The sequence below is a fragment of the Rana temporaria genome, chromosome 9, assembly GCF_905171775.1.
Source record: "Rana temporaria chromosome 9, aRanTem1.1, whole genome shotgun sequence".
NCBI classification, from domain to species: domain Eukaryota; kingdom Metazoa; phylum Chordata; class Amphibia; order Anura; family Ranidae; genus Rana; species Rana temporaria.
The window spans coordinates 144,391,328-144,407,645 of NC_053497.1; the positions used below are offsets into that span (position 1 = coordinate 144,391,328).

The following is a 16,318-nucleotide window of genomic DNA, read 5'->3' on the forward strand; positions in this document are numbered from 1 at the left end:
GAGCGCGCCCGCACGAGTGCCCCGAGGGTGAGTGGCAATCCAACGGGGCACTTGAGAAGAGGAGAAACCAGGAGTGCCACTGAGGGACCCCAGAAGAGGAGGATCGGGCCACTCTGTGCAAAACCACAGGAGGAGGCAAGTATGCCATGTTTGTTTAAAAAAAAAAAAAAAAAATTTACATATCCTCTAACCACTGGGTTTTACCGCCCCTCAACTGCTCATGTGAACGAGTCTTTAGTGTTCAGTATAGAAGCAACTCCATACATTAATGGTTAGTAGGAAAATGCCCCTTTGGATTGGTTGTCAGTGTAGGAGGAAAATCTATTTGTTCATTGCTTAAGAAATCACAGGGGGGGGGGGGGGGGGGGGACTCTAGGGTTCCATGGATCCCTGGGTAACAAAGGCTTGTCTCTGCAATCTACAGGCAAACAGGACAAAACAGAAAAAAAAAAAACTTTTTTCTAGATTGCCCAGTGTTAGTTTTAAAACAAGGTTAATAATAAAAAAAAAAAAAAAAAAAATTAAAAAAAGAAACATACTTTTTGGGGTAATGCATGACAGCCATTTACAAGTAAAAATTAATGCATTTAGAAAACCTACAAAAACAAATGAAGTAAACAAAAATGTAAAAGTTACCAGATAAGTTTAAAGGGGTTGTAAAGGAACGTTTTTTCACCTTAATGCATTCTATGCATTAAGGTGAAAAAACATCTGCGGATTAGCGGCCCCTCCCTTGAAAGTTCCACGCCGTGAACGCGCAGGCTTCTCTGCCCATTCATTGGTTGATTATCAGCGCTGGCCAATGGCTGCGCTGCTTTCAAATGCCAAAAAACGCTCAAAAACTTCACTCACCAGCGTTTAACGTTTTTGATTCATTGAAAAAAAAAAAAAATTTTTACTCAGCATAACATCTTTTATATTTTACCAAAAACTGGGTTATCTTGTGTTTTTTGGCATCAGAATTCAAAAAAGTTTTTTTTTCCACCCAAAAAAAAAAAAAAACACGTTCGAAAAACCACTGTGCAAATACCATGTGACATAAAGTTGCAAAACCTACCATTTTATTCTCTAGGGCCTCTGCTTTAAATTTTTTATTATATATATATATTTTTATTTTTGTTCTCCCCCCGCGGCTTTTGGCTGCTTTAGTGAAATCTATACAGCGGTGATCGGTGCTTGTAACTCCCACACACACGATCACTGCTGACTGTCCCCGCATCCTCCTCCATGCCCCCTCCGTTCTTCCTCGCTGTCCCCCTCCGTTCTGCTGTCCATTCACATGATCCAGCTCCCTTTGTCAGCCAGCAGCGACTGCAGGGGAGATGAGGGATCGCCGACATCAGCTAGGACAGGGCAGCCTACGGGTGTCATCACCGTCTCCCAGATTTCCCAGCCAAAATCAAGCTCTCTCGCCTGCAGCAAGGGCTGTTGCTTTTCTTAAACAGATCTGTACTCCATTTAACTACCTAAATTCCATAATACTGTGTGCATTGCATGTGGTTGTAGCACGGCCCCATTCAATTGAATGGGTTGCATTCAGCAGGCAGTAGTGCCTGCCAAACACGGGGTTTAATTCCTATCACATCTGTCAAACAAAGCACCACAGCTGTGGCAGGTGCAGTAAAAATGTGACACACCTGAGTGTTTTTACTGCCTACCCCCCAACTGCAAGTGTAAATGAGCCCCAAGACACTGGTGTTTGTATAGCATCTCCACCCCTCTCTATACTTATCTACGTTTTTACAAAAAGCATAGTTGCCGGCATCTTTTGTTGGGGGAGGGGGGGGGCAGAGGCATGGCACTGTTGTCAATGTCTAACAGAAAGGTAGCAATAACTGCAGCAAGCCAGGAGTACACTGAGAGCTGTACTATCCAGAAGAACTAAAAAAATAAACAAAAAAAAGGTAAAGAGCTACTATCAAATCCTAATCCAGTGACATTATAGGAGAAGGGAAAGAAGGAGTTAATCAGGGCTCTTTGACATGAAGTAGAGTTAAAAATGGTTTCATTACATTTGAATACATATGAGACTTAAAGCGGAGTTCCAACCACAATTAACATTTTTTAAATGTATGTCCTTTCATCCTCCGTTTTTATAATATAAATCTGGTCACTTACTATTTTACAATCGGTCGCCGCTCCGCATAGATATTCAAAAAAGATAGTTTATAAAACTATGTCCACACCGTTGTCATTTTGCTTGTGGGCATTGTGAAGCCCTTACTTCGCGGAAGTCTTGGATGGGGAGTGATAATTGGGTAGCGCACTGCATCCTGGGAAATGATGACACACATTTCCCAGGATCATTAGAGGGAGATGATGTCAGAATCCTAGGTGATTCCAAAGGCAGATTTTGTGGGGCCGCATAGCAACAGGCATTTCCAGATGAGTAAAAAATATTTTTTTTTTTTTAGGTCCAATAAGCACAATAATGAAAAAAATTTGGGGATGGAAACTCCACTTTATATGTTTTTAAAGGGTTACTAAACCCAGGACCATGCATTCACTACATCTGCTCTCCCACAGTACATACCGTAGATGGAAATGCAATTATTTTATAAATGTAAACTGCCAAATACCTTTTCTCATCAGCAGTATATAGCAGTCTTGTGACTTCCATCAGTATCTGGTAAAGCTTGTAGGAGCTTCTGCCATGAATGTCCTATAAGGATGCATGACCCCTGACCCTGTGCCGATCACATGCATGCTCGAAAAAAAAAAACCTCTAGCAATACACACCAAACTGAGCATGTGTAGCCCGACTCCACTAACTCACTCTTATTTGGAGATGTTTTGTTGACAATGCAAGAATGGGAGGATCAGAGAAGACCATATGAAACCGCCTTTTTACACAATGCAGAGGATTAACCCCTTAGGTTCCACATTGAGTATAACAAGCATGCTTTCCTGCATATACAGACTGATTTTACTGTTGTGGGTTTAGTAAAATTTTAATAACGATTTTTAATTTAAAAAACACAAAGTCTTTTTTCCCTCAACCTGTAAGGTTGCTTTTACTGTTTTCGTGTGCAGATCAGAGGAAACACTTTTGATGTGCACAAAAGAGAACTAGTTTAAATATACTGTAACAATGTTGAAATGTGATATTACCGGTGAGATGTATGTGTCAATTACACGGAAGTGGCTGTAATGACTCCTTAGACAGGGGGGGGGGGGGGGGGGCAGGTTTTCACACTTGTTCCTTTTCCACATTCTACTGCATAAAAGTAATGATTTTCAAGCAGACACCCCATTCTCACCCATGTGGCTGGTCTACCTAGGTTTTCAACATTACAAGGCCCATTCACACCTCCACACAGCTGTTAGGAAATCAGTGATGAGGTTATGCCAAATACATCTACACACTTAAGGGGAGACTTGGGATAAACGGACACATGATAAAATATTTTTTATTAATTCCTCTCTAGCAATACACACCAAACTGAGCATGTGTAGAGTGCCCCCAAGGCTCTGCATTATCAGGAGATGGATTGGGGAATGTGGAAGAAGGGGAGGATCAGAGAAGACAAGGACAGCCTTTTTTTTTACACCATGCAGAGGATTAGCCCCTTTGGTTCCACAGTGAGTATGACAAGCATGCTTTACTGCATATACAGACTGATTTTACTGTTGTGGGTTTAGTAACACTTTCATTGTGTGAGAGGATTTCCCCCTCACTTCCTGTTGTGTTTTCAAGACAGGAAAAAAAAAAGGGAGTAGAGATTTTAGCCATGCAATATAAAAAAGGGAAAAATAAGCAAGTGCCCATTTAACATTGCCCTGAGCACACTGCCAGAACACTGCTCCATGCATCAGAAGTCCCCATGCAGGGGAACCAACACTTCTGGGAGTCATTATCAGCATACAAACACAAGGGGTCCTCAAAACCAGTCTTGTCACATGGGTGTTTATTAAATACAGAGAGCACATTGTACAAGCAGGCTAATAAAAGGAACCTTGACATGTTTCGCACCTCTAGTGCTTACTTGGAAGGTAAAATTGCTCCTTGTACAATGTGCTCTCTGAATTTAATGAGCATCCATGAATGTCACAGGACTCATTTGGGGACTACTTGACTTTAGGTTTGATTGTTAATAATGGTTCTTGAGGCAAGGTATGAGGCTTTACTGACTCCAAGTGCATGTGTGTCAGGATTAATAACCAATTTCCCCACTGCACTCGGTGACTACTACATCACTACAGAACACTAAAGCCAGCCATACATGGATCGAAATTTGTCCAGTCTCAAATTTCGATCCATGTATGGGCACCAGGGGTCAAGTCCTGGGGAAAAAAGTGTGGAAACTCCCACCCAAGATCCACTCCCCCACCAAAAAAAAAAAATATCCGCTCATATGCATAATTACTAAACCGAATGTTTTTTTTCCCGATCCACTGTACCTTAGTAATCCTTTATGTTACTGGCCGCTTCCTCTATATGGATTCATCGCATAGTGTGTGGGTATTCTGTCACTTCCTCGATGCCGCAATGTCTCCTGGGAGCTTTTGTCATTGTTCCCAGGAGACATTGCGGAGGTCTGCCGGGAGTTATCGCGGGATTTAGAAAGAAGCAAGTTCTTTCTAAATCCCGCGATAACTCGCGGCAGGCCGCCGCAATGTCTCCCGATACCCGCACACTACCCAATGAATCCATATACAGGAAGCGGCCAGTAACAAAGTATTACCAAGGTTCGCCTGCCCCTGACAGTGACTCGAGCTGGGCATCGCCGCTTAGTGAAGGATTGGCTCGGCTGCTCTAGTCCTGCAAAGGGAACCGAGTTCCTGCTGTGAAAAAAGTGCAGGAACTCCGTTCTCACGCGTTCCCGCAGGACTTGAGCCCTGATGGGCACTATGGAGAAGTTGATCTATCGATCTACGTCAGTAAACCACATTGTCGGATTTTCCATACTCAATCAGCGCTGCCAGTTGTAATCTGCAGTGCTGATCAGTGAATTCTTATGGCAGGGAAGTCTCCCTGATGTCAGAATACAACTATTCAGCAGGAGGATTCCCACATCGAGTGTGTGAATGGGGGAAATCGAGTAATATTTTCTGTTAGAAAAAAACAAAAACATCTATTGGCTGCCTAACATGAAGGTTGTCAGGAGGAACCTCTGAGCAGCAGTGATAGACGACGCAGGGGATAAACACTTTCCAGGTCCCATTATAAGCAAACAAAAACTAGTAGTCCTCAAATGAGTCTTGCGGCATAAAACGGGTGTTCATTAAAGCGGATGTTCTGCCAAAAAAAAATATTAAAAGCCAGCAGCTACAAATACTGCAGCTGCTGACTTTTAATATTAGGACACTTACCTGTCCTGGAGTCCAGCGGCGTCCGCAGCAGAGGATGAGCGATCGCTCGTCACCCTGCTGCTCCCCCCTCCATCCACGCTGAGGGAACCAGGAAGTGAAGCGCTCCGGCTTCACTGCCCGGTTCCCTATGGCGCATGCGCGAGTTGCGCTGCGCCCGCCGATTGGCTCCCGCTGGATTTACCAGAAACACACCAACAAAAAGCAAAATACAGTCATTTTAGTGTTGATAAATATCTGAATTTGTTCATGCAGTCCCTGTACAGAAGAACTCAGACTGGGGAGGGAGAACTAGCACAAGGAGCCAATCAGTTGTGCTGCAGTGCTAGGATCATGCTGATAGCAGTCTGCTGCATTTCCAATGACAGACATGTGTGAGTCAGAGCGTTGTGATAATTAGGTCTGGATGGACGGAAGTAAAACTCCTCTGGCATGTAATACGGCTCTCACATGTATTCAAGCTCATTCACCAAGAAACCGTCTCAAACTCCTAAGTATTGTAGGTCACACAGATTGATTTAAGATACAGATCTGGTGGATACCAAACAAAATATTTCCACAAATAGTCCTCGTTACTTACTTTAAAAGTTCCGGTGGAGAACATCTGAATGATATTCTCTGCTCCTTGTTTCACCTTGTGTTCAATATGTAACTGTCTCTTTAAGGCTTCCACCCTGCGCTGCTTTGGGTCTTGGCTCTGATCGAACATACAGAAGTCCGGAGACACCGTGCCATCTACAAACACAGACACACACGTAAGGTTCATTTTCTGTTTAAAGGAAAGAAATGCCAAGGCCTTTATTGCTGGCCTCAGTCTGAAAATGCCAATTGCCTGGTGGTGATACACAAATCACTATTCTGAAAAAAGCAACCAGCAAATACAGACAGATTACAGTTTTTTTTTGGGGGGGGGGGATTACACCGAGTTTACAAACTTTGCACCTGGGCTGTACTGATGTACAGAGGTTTGAGCCACCCCCCCCCCTTTTTTTTTTAAACGAGTATTTGTATAGAGCTCTTCCTTCTCCTCGACAGTGAGAGTCCCAGGACTTTTGGATGTTGGAGAAATGCCAAGTTCATGCATGGTTGCAATACATTTGTAAAGATGGAAATCCCCCTTTTAGGTAAAGGGCCTCATTCATCTGGGAACCCAGGGGGCAGTAAAACCAAGTAGTCCAGCCTTGGTTTTATTGCCCCCCACCCCTGAATGCCTGGCTAAAATGTCAATATGCAGCGGCTCACATTCCACAGCAAACAGATAGCTGCAACCACGTGCAACACATGCAATTTTGGTGCGGTAGTGTGGCATTATGGAAAGGGCCAGGGACTTTTTTCTGGCTGTTGGTTCCATAGACTTCAATGGATCAAAAACGTGTATTGAAAAACGCAAAACGCATCTGGAATATGCAACCTGCATAGGTGTGAATGCAGACAAGACCAATACATACCCTGCCTTTCAGCCAGTTGATTACACCAACATCAACTTTACTTCCACTTTAAGGCTCACACCTGACCGCACTTGAGTGGTGGTTGCAGGAAATCACAGCAGTTTCTGTACCAACAACCACCCCCAACCCAATTGCACTGCTCTGTAGAGACAGGCAGGACTGCCATTTATTCTTATTGGCACCCCCAGAACTCGCAGCGGGTTTGCAGGTGCGGAAACCACAAAAGCAGCAGTGATTTCCCTGCAGGCGTGTTTTCGAAAAAGGTGCTTCACTTTTTTCTGAGGGAAATGCAGGCACAGCAGCCCATTCAAATGAATAAGCTGCCTTTCCCACGCAAACACGGGGGGCGCAAACTCGCCAAGGTGTGAACCTACGCTAACTGAAGTGGAACTGTACCTTTCCAGTCAGTCCCCTCAGCCAGTCTTATACTCAGCTGTCCCCGATATCTCTGACTACATCACACAACCACTTGTCAAAACGTGCCTGACTGGGCCTGCAGGTGTGCTCTGCACTCTCTATTTATTCCTATGGAGTTCATACTCAGAAGATTGGAAGTGCAAAGTACATATGCAGGCCCAGCCAGGAACACGGACAAGTAGCTTTGCGATGTAGTCAGCAATATCACCCTGGATCAGGGACAGGTGAACAGAAACCAAAAGGTGCAGTCATACATTGAAAAAGCATGTAGTCAGTGAAGTCCAAGCTGCTCTCCTGCATGTTTGTCACTGATCGGAGGCTCACTAGGTAGTGAAGTCACAATAAGGACGGCAGCCCAGTTGTGGTGGTCCTGGTTCTGACTTCACCGCTGAGCAAGCAGCTGACCAGGAAAAGGCTTAAACATCGACAGGTCCTAAGGCTCCATTCATACCAATGCGTTTTTTGATGCATTTTGCAGAAATGCTGGGAAATTTTAACATGGTTTCCTTTGGAACATGTTCACATCAATGCTTTTTTGTGCCTCTGCGTTTTTGGAAAGGGTCGGGGACTTTTTTTCCTGCAAAAAGCAGTGTTTTGGATGTAATAGAATTCAATGGACCCGCATCCAAAAGGCAAGTACCGCGATTTGCATTTTTTTTAACCTATTTATAGCTGGTTGTTAAAGGGAATGTAAAATATAGAAAAATTGCAGGCTTAAAAAAATAAATAAATAAATACGCAAATCGCGGGAAAAAACGCAGCAAGCACCGCAAAAATGCTCAAAAGCAACATGCATAGGTGTGAATCGAGCCTAAAGCAGGGGTAGGCAACTTTCAGCCCTCCAGCTGTTGAGGAACTACAAGTCCCTTTATGCCCATGCTTGTAGGTGGCAGACTTGCAATGTCTCATGAAACTTGTAGTTCCACAACAGCTTGGGGGGGGGGGGGGGGCTCAAAGTTTACCTACCTCTGTCTTAAAGTGGTTGTATAGTCCATTTTTGTACTTTTACCTACAGGTAAGCCTATATAAATAAAAAAATAAAAATAAAAAAATAAAAATAAAAAAATATATAAAAATTTACCTGTAGGTAAAAAAATACCTCCTATGGTAAACCTGTATGGTTTAGGAGATATTCCCCTCGCAATGAGCCACTGACTGCAGACGCCGGACCTTGCCGGAAAGAAGTCTCCTACGCGCATGCGCAGTCTACCACAACATCGCGGCTCCAGCCACTCTCAGCGCTGGAGGCACGATACCCGGAAGACATGCCGAGGCAACATAACAGCTACCTCTGCGTGGACCAGGTGAGTTACCGATGCCTCGTTCTAAGGCAAGTATTTCATAATGAGCTAGTATGCGGTGCATACTAACTCATTATGCCTTTTGCCTTACAGGTGACTAAAAGAGACTATACAACCACTTTAAAGAGATGATGTCCCAGATATTAATGTAGGTAGCCTTTTGCTCCATTCTCTCTCCTGGGTTGTATACTGGTTCCTGGGTAGCGACAATCAATCACTGCAGGTCCGACCTTGCTACCCGAGAGCAGGGATGCAGAACTGAAGTCAGAGAACAGCTTCTGCCTGAGGCGTCTCACACAGGTTTCCTTTAGGATGAAGACAGAGCCGCTTTGAAGGACACCTGTAGTGAGAATAATATTTGTACAGCCCTCCTTCTGAAAATGCTAGATGCCTGGCTGTCTCTGGCTTCAGCATTTTTGCTGGCCCAAAACAAGCTTATTAGATTAGAAAGTAATATCTAGATTCACATAGAGTTAGGCCGGCGTATCAGTAGATACGCCGACCTAACTCGGAATCTGCGCCGACCTAAGTTTAAGTGTATTCTCAAACTGAGATACGCTTAAACCTATCTAAGATACGATGGCTTGCGCCGTCCTATCTTAGGGTGCAATATTTAGGCTGGCCGCTAGGTGGCGCTTCCATTGCGGTCTGCGTAGAATATGTAAATCACTAGATACGCCTATTCACGAACGTACGCCCGGCCGACGCAGTACAGATACGCCGTTTACGTAACGCATTAGCAGGCCTAAAGATATTCCATCAAATAGCTGGAATAGTAATGTTAAAGTATGGCCACCGTTCCCGCGTCGAAAGTCGAAAATTTTACGCCGTTTGCGCAAGTCGTCCGTGAATAGGGTTTTACGTCATTTACGTCCACGTCAAAATCAATAGGACCGTGCAGCGTACGTGGCTGCAATGCACACTGGGAAATGTAGGCGGACGGCGCATGCGCCGTTCCAAAAAAAACGCCAATCACGTCAGGTCAAACCAAATTATCATAAAACACGCCCCCTCAGCCTATTTTGAATTAGGCGCGCTTGCGCCCGTCGCATTTACGCTACGCCGCCGTAACTTAGCAGGTAAGTACTTTGTGAATCATGTACTTGCCTCGCTAACTTACGGCGGTGTAGTGTAAACACGATACACTACGCCGCCGCAAAGTTAGGGCGGCCTACCTGAATCTAGCTATAAGAGTGAAATGAGGATTCCAGATTTATGAGCCATGAACTCAGAGTACTGAAGCTAGGATTATCCTGACAGCCAGGCACCTGGCATTCTCAGGATAGGTTGGCAATGGCACAGTGTACAGGCTTTCGTTCACCCACAACCCACCTCCCGTGCCCGCTTTGGCATCCTTCTCCATAATGACGATCCTCCCGTTAAGATCCTGCAGTTGGTGGTGCAGCTCCTGTAAGCGGCGGTTGGAGGTCTTCAGCTGGCTCTCTACATGGCTCTGATGTTTCTTGTCGGTGGACACCTTGCGCAGGTTCTCCGCCCCCTCTTTAATCTTCAGCTCCCTCTGGATCTCTCTCTTCAGCTGCTCCCTGGAGTCCTCCAGCTGCTGTTGGAAGCCAGGATCCAGCAGCTGCGGCCCCCCGTTCCTGAACTCCATCCTGAGACTGGCCTGCAGAGAAAGAGAGAGCAAAGGGTTAAGTCCGAGCTGCCGGCACCTAGAAAGGTAACTTGTGAAACATGACTCACGGAATTAGAGACTGCGGAGAGACACCTGCACCACCCTGGGGAAAAGTAGTCAGGGAATTAGAGTGTAACTTTCATTGTCCCAGCGGGAGGAGGAGAACACAAGACGGGACCTTACAGCCGGAGAGAAGGGAAAAGGAAAAAACAGAAAACCTAACTTAGCAGACGGATCGTCATTTCCTGGAATTTCTTCCTGTTACTGGGCACCGCTGACTCAAACAGTCCGGGACAACATCCAGCCACTGTGCGACACACAAAGCGCCACTGTCCAACGCTACCTCCACCTCAATACAACCACACCTTATATATTAACTTCTAATAAACAGCCATAAAAGAGAAAGCTTCACCGAGAAGAGGCTTTAGGGAACATTTAGATTTCTGGAGGTCCCTTAACTTGCGGAATGTAAGGCAAAGGCACCAAAATATGCAAAAAAAATAAAAATTGCATACAACCTAAAATTTGAAACGCAATGCGCCATCATGTGTTGCAGTGCAATCAAAAGAAATTGCACCGCAATACGTATTTTACTGCATTACCACAACACAATAGGCTAAAAAGGACCCCGAGGCTCCATGTACACTTGTGCGATTTGCCGTGCGACTTTGGACATCAAAGTCGCATGACATCGCGCCCCTTATTCCTTTTCAATAACACCCCCGTTCAAATTGATGGGACAAAGTCACAGCGCCTGCACTACCTTGGTGCGACTGTTGTTGCAATATTGATCCATAGAATGTAAAGTCGGATCAAAAATCGCCATCATAAGTCGCACTGGAAATCGTGCGACTTTGGAGGCGCAATTATGAGAATAAAGCCTTAAAGTGGAGGTTCACCCTCAAAAACATTTCTGACATCACATGGAGTCGCGCCATCCTACCGACAGAATGCCAGTGTTTTTTTTTCTCAGCACATACCTCGTTATCACAATTTTCACCCCCCGGCAATACCGCGGGAGTGGGCGTTCCCACGCACTGCCTGTGATTGACAGGCTTCCGAACGGCGCATACTGCGCGTCACAGGTTGCCGACAAAACCCGAACGTCGGTGCGGCTTTATACGGCGCCTGCGCACCGACGTTCGGGTTCTGACGCGCAGTATGCGCCGTTCGGAAGCCTGTCAATCACAGGCAGTGCTTGGGAACGCCCACTCCCGCGGGATTGCCAGGGGGTGAAAATCATGATAACGAGGTATGTGCTGAGAAAAAAAAAAAACACCGGCATTCTGTCGGTAGGATGGCGCGACTCCATGTGATGTCAGAAATTTTTTTGAGGGTGAACCTCCACTTTAAAGGGGTTGTTAAGGTTTGTTTTTTAATTTTCTAAACAGGTTCCTTTAAGCGAGTGCATTGTTGGTTCACTTACCTTTTCCTTCCATTTCCCTTCTAAATGTTTTTTTTTTTTGTCTGAATTTCTCACTTCCTGTTTCTCCTCAGTAAGTTTGCCCCCATCATCCGAACAGGATGATGGGGGCAACAGGAACAGGAAGTGAGAAATTCAGACAAAGAAAAAAAAACATTTAGAAGGGAAATGGAAGGAAAAAGGTAAGTGAACCAACAATGCACTCGCTTAAAGAACCCGGTTTAGAAAATAAAAACCTTTACAACCCCTTTAAAGCCAAAAACTCTGGGTAGATAAAAAAAAAATAATAAAAAAAAACACACACACTCACACACGTACGTATGTATTCCTTATAAAATAATTACATCTTTGCATACATCTAGCCAACAGCAAAAGCACCCAAATCTGTCTTGATGCCTCCTGTTATATATCTACCAAAGCAGTACATAAACTGGGAGAGGTAGGGACACCGCTAGCAGCCAATCAAGTTATGATGCATGCACATGCTGACAGAAGGAGAGAGCAGAGCGAGCAGATGATTTATGTGTGCGTTTCTGCTTCTTCACTGTCCAATCAGCAGGCTGCAGGGGAGAAGGCAGCACCTGTATTTCTTGAGGCCGTGTTCACACCTATGCGAATTGAGTGCAGCTTAAACTGCATCCAATTCGAATAACATTATAAAATACATTGCTTTTAATGAGGCTGGTTCACATATGTGCGACGCATCCGCACTGCGCATTGCCCAAAAAATGTGTGCGTTTTCTAGGCATTGCGGTGCGGCTCAGGTGCCAATTCAGGCCCATTATCTTCTATGGGCACGCATCTGATTCGAAGATGTGTTCATTTCTCTTCAGGATTTTTCTCATTCACCTCAATACACTTCCCCCCCCTCCCCCTCCCCTCTCCCCTCTCCCGGGTCTCCAAATTTGCAGCTAAAGCGGAGATGATCTGCTGAACAGCTCTCTTATCTCTTTGCGGAGAAACAGGGCTGGAATTCGCACCGCACAAGTGTCAATCCAGCCTAAAGGAAAACTGCAAGCAATTTTCTTCTTATTTTAAATGAAACCGAGCCCCATCATGTGAAAAAAAAAAAACAAACACACACACACACCTTGGGCCCGGTTCACACCTGTTCGATGCCAGACATCGCATGTCATTCGCAGCGCTCTGCTGTTCACATTACATACAATGTCTGTGCGGTGCGATATCGGCCATACAGATAGTATGGCCGATATCGCACTGCATTCGGTCAAAACACACACAGGACCCTTTTTTCTATTTGGACCAGAATCGGATGGCATGCGTGTTCACACATATGCGATCCGATTCATGTCCGAACTGTCAGTTCACAGTGTGATTCGCAAGCTGAAATGGGGTGTCGTTAACATATAATGACACTCCCCAGTAAGGGTGAGCTCCGGCGTGTTCGCATTGAACACGTGCGGAGCCCGCCAGGAAGTCGGCACCCGCACTGCGCTAATCACAGCCAGGGAGACATTTCCCGATCTCTGCAGCCGAGCATCGGGAAATGTCTCCCTGGCTGTGATTAGAGCAGCGCGGGTGCCGACTTTCTGGCGGGCTCGTCACGTGTTCAATGCGAACACGCCGGAGCTCATCCTTACTCCCCAGCAGTTTGCATATGGCAGTGTGAACCCGCAGTGGATTCGCAGTGTTCTCGCATTGCACCAGTGTGACCCGGGCCTCAATCACTTCTTACACCTCCAAGTTGAAGGACATCCTATGAATGCCGCGTGACCCCTTTGGAGACATCATGACTTCCCTTATTCACTGTGTAATCAATCAAAGAGCAGTGCTGGCATCAGGTTACAATTACTTTCTGCATCATACAGACCTGCCCACAGCTAGGAAAACTTCAGAAAAAGGCAAGTATTCAGTTTAACCACTTAAGGACCAGAAGGATTTACCCCCTTAATGACCAGGCAATTTTTTGCGATATGCCACTGCGTTGCTTAAACTGACAATTGTGTGGTCGTGCGACGCTGTAGCCAAATAAAATTAATGTCCCCCCCCACACAAATAGAGCTTTCTTTTGGTGGTATTTTAAACACCTCTGCGGTTTTTATCAAATCAAAAAATAAATAAATAAAAGAAAAAACACACACACACACACACACACACACACTATATTTTGCTCCAATAAATATCCCAAATACATAAATACATTTCTTCTTCAGTTTTAGGCAGATATCTATTCTACATATTTTTGGTAAAAAAATAAACATATTTTGGATTGGTTTGCGCAAAAAGTTATAGGCCCAGATTCTTAAAGGGCTTACGACGGCGCAGCACCATGTACGCCGTCGTAAGTCCTAATCTGGGCCGTCGTATCTATGCGACTGATTCTTAGAATCAGTTACGCATAGATATCCATTAGATCCGACAGGCGCAAGTCTCTTACACCGTCGGATCGTAACTGAATTTTTTTCCCCCCGCTAGGTGGCGCTTCTGTCGATTTCCGCGTCGAGTATGCAAATTAGCTAGATACGCAAATTCCCGAACGTACGCCCGGCCGACGCAGTACAGTTACGCCGTTTACGTTAGGCTTTTCCCGGCGTATAGTTACCCCTGCTATATGGTGGCGTAAGTGCGGCGTACCAATGTTAAGTAAGGCCGTCATTCCCGCGTCGAAATTTGAAAAAGTTACGCCGTTTGCGTAAGTCGTCTGTGAATGAGGCTGGACGTCATTTACGTTCAAGTCGAAACCAATGACGTCCTTGCGGCGTACTTTGGAGCAATGCACACTGGGAAATTCCACGGACAGCGCATGCGCCGTTCGGGAAAAACGTCAATCACGTTGGGTCAAGCCTGTTTTACATAACACATGCCCACCTCTTCACAATTTGAATTAGGTGGGCTTACGCCGGCCTATTTACGCTACGCCGCCGCAACTTTTTTTTGAGAATACGGCACTTGCCTGTAAAAGTTACGGAGGCGTAACGTAAAAAGGATACGTTACGCCCACACAAACTTACACGATTCTTCATGAATCTAGCCCATAGTGTCTACAAAATAGGGAATAGACTTATGGCATTTTTATTATTATTATTTTTTACTAGTAATGGGGGTGATCTGTGATTTTTAGTGAGACTGCGACATTGCGGCGGACAGATCAGACACTTTTTGGAACCATTGACATTTATACAGCGATCGGAGCTAAAAATAGCCACTAATAACTGTAGAAATGGTAAATAAGGGGTTAACACTAGGGGGCAATCAAGGGGTTAAGTGTGTTACCTAGGAAGTGTTTCTAACTGTGAGGGGAAGGGACTGCCTGAAGGAGGAGACCGATTGCTGTTCCTAATCTGTAGGAACAGGAGATCTGTCATTCCTCCCCTGACAGAATGGAAATCTGTCTATTTACATTGACAGATCTCTATTCTGTCTCTGCGAGGAGCGATCGCGTGTAGCTGGCAGGCAACACGCCCGCCGGCCATGTGCATCAGCTCCGGCGTTGCACACGCCCCCTACAGCTCTTAAAAGCGGCTGACGTACAGGAGCGGCTATTCTCCCAGACGAGCCAACCTGCCACGGTATAACTGCAGTGGCTGGTCCTTAAGTGGTTAAGAAAAAAAAATCATAGCAGAGAACATGGTTTCACCCTCCTGGCTGTACTGTCTGGCAGAGGTGTATAGATGCGAATTTCAACTGCGCAAGTAAGCCGTTTGCCCAGTTTAGCTTTAGAGATTCAGCAGATTGTAACAGAAGGAAATGGTTGCCAAGAGAAAAGGCAATTGTTTATAATACCCTGTGCTTTAGCAAACCTAACATTATTTAGATAATGTTTATTTAAAGCTTGTTCATAACATATGGGGGCTTCACACAGTCCAATAGGACCGTACAACCACCCAGATCAGTGCATTTGTGGGGCGGGGGATTCCAATTCGTGTCCAACACCATCCGCATGTAATCGCACATGGAGCGATTACCCGCTGTTCAGTATGGATAAGCACCTCTTTGCCTCCAGGGGCACACATCTATCCATGACCACGAGCAATTGTTCCATGTGCCATACCCCTTGAAATGTTTCATATTTTGTACATGTTACAACCAAAAATGTAAACGTATTTTATTGGGATTTTATGTGATAGACCAACACAAAGTGGCACATAATTGTGAAGTGGAAGGAAAATGATTTTCAGAATTTTTTACAAATAAATATCTGAAAAGTGTGGCGTACATTTGTATTCAGCCCCCTAACTAAAATCTAGGGGAACCAATTGCCTTCAGAAGTCACCTAATTAGTAAGTAGAGTCCACCTGTGTGTAATTTCATCTCAGTATAAATACAGCTGTTCTGTGAAGCCCTCAGAGGTTTGTTAGACAACCTTAGTGAACAAACTGCTCCATGAAGGCCAAAGAGCACACCAGACAGGCCAGGGATAAAGTTGTGGAGAAGTTTAACCACTTCAGACCTGCACTATTGACAAAAGACGTCAACAGCGCTGCTCTCAAGTGCCAAGTGGACATCTTTGGACGTCTTTTTAAAAGCATTACCCGCGCGCGCCACTGTGTGGCACGCATCGCGTAAACACAGTCCCGGCGCATCGATGAAGAGCCGATGCGTGTACCTGGTGGCCGCGATGTCCGCCGGGTACACGCGATCGGCAGTGACACAGCAGGTGACAGCAGGGACGTGGAGCTCTGTGTGTAAACACAGAGCTCCACATGCGGTCAGAGGAGAGGAGATCGATCTGTGTCCCTTGTACATAGAGACACAGCATCGGTCACCTCCCCCAGTCAGCCCCCTCCCCCCACACAGTTAGAACACACCCAGGGAATACATTTAA

General features: G+C 45.3%; 1 protein-coding gene across 1 annotated transcript in view; it reads right to left on the reverse strand.

Moving 5' to 3' along the window:
* PKN3 (protein kinase N3) overlaps nt 1–16,318 on the reverse strand; it is a 94,422-nt gene that overhangs the window by 60,906 nt on the left and 17,198 nt on the right. The window contains exons 2-3 of the mRNA XM_040324730.1: nt 9,809–10,100; nt 5,891–6,045 (exon numbers count right to left, since the gene is read on the reverse strand). Coding sequence (XP_040180664.1) covers nt 5,891–6,045; nt 9,809–10,088 — 435 coding nt within the window. The 5' untranslated portion in view covers nt 10,089–10,100. The remainder of the gene's footprint in view (nt 1–5,890; nt 6,046–9,808; nt 10,101–16,318) is intronic.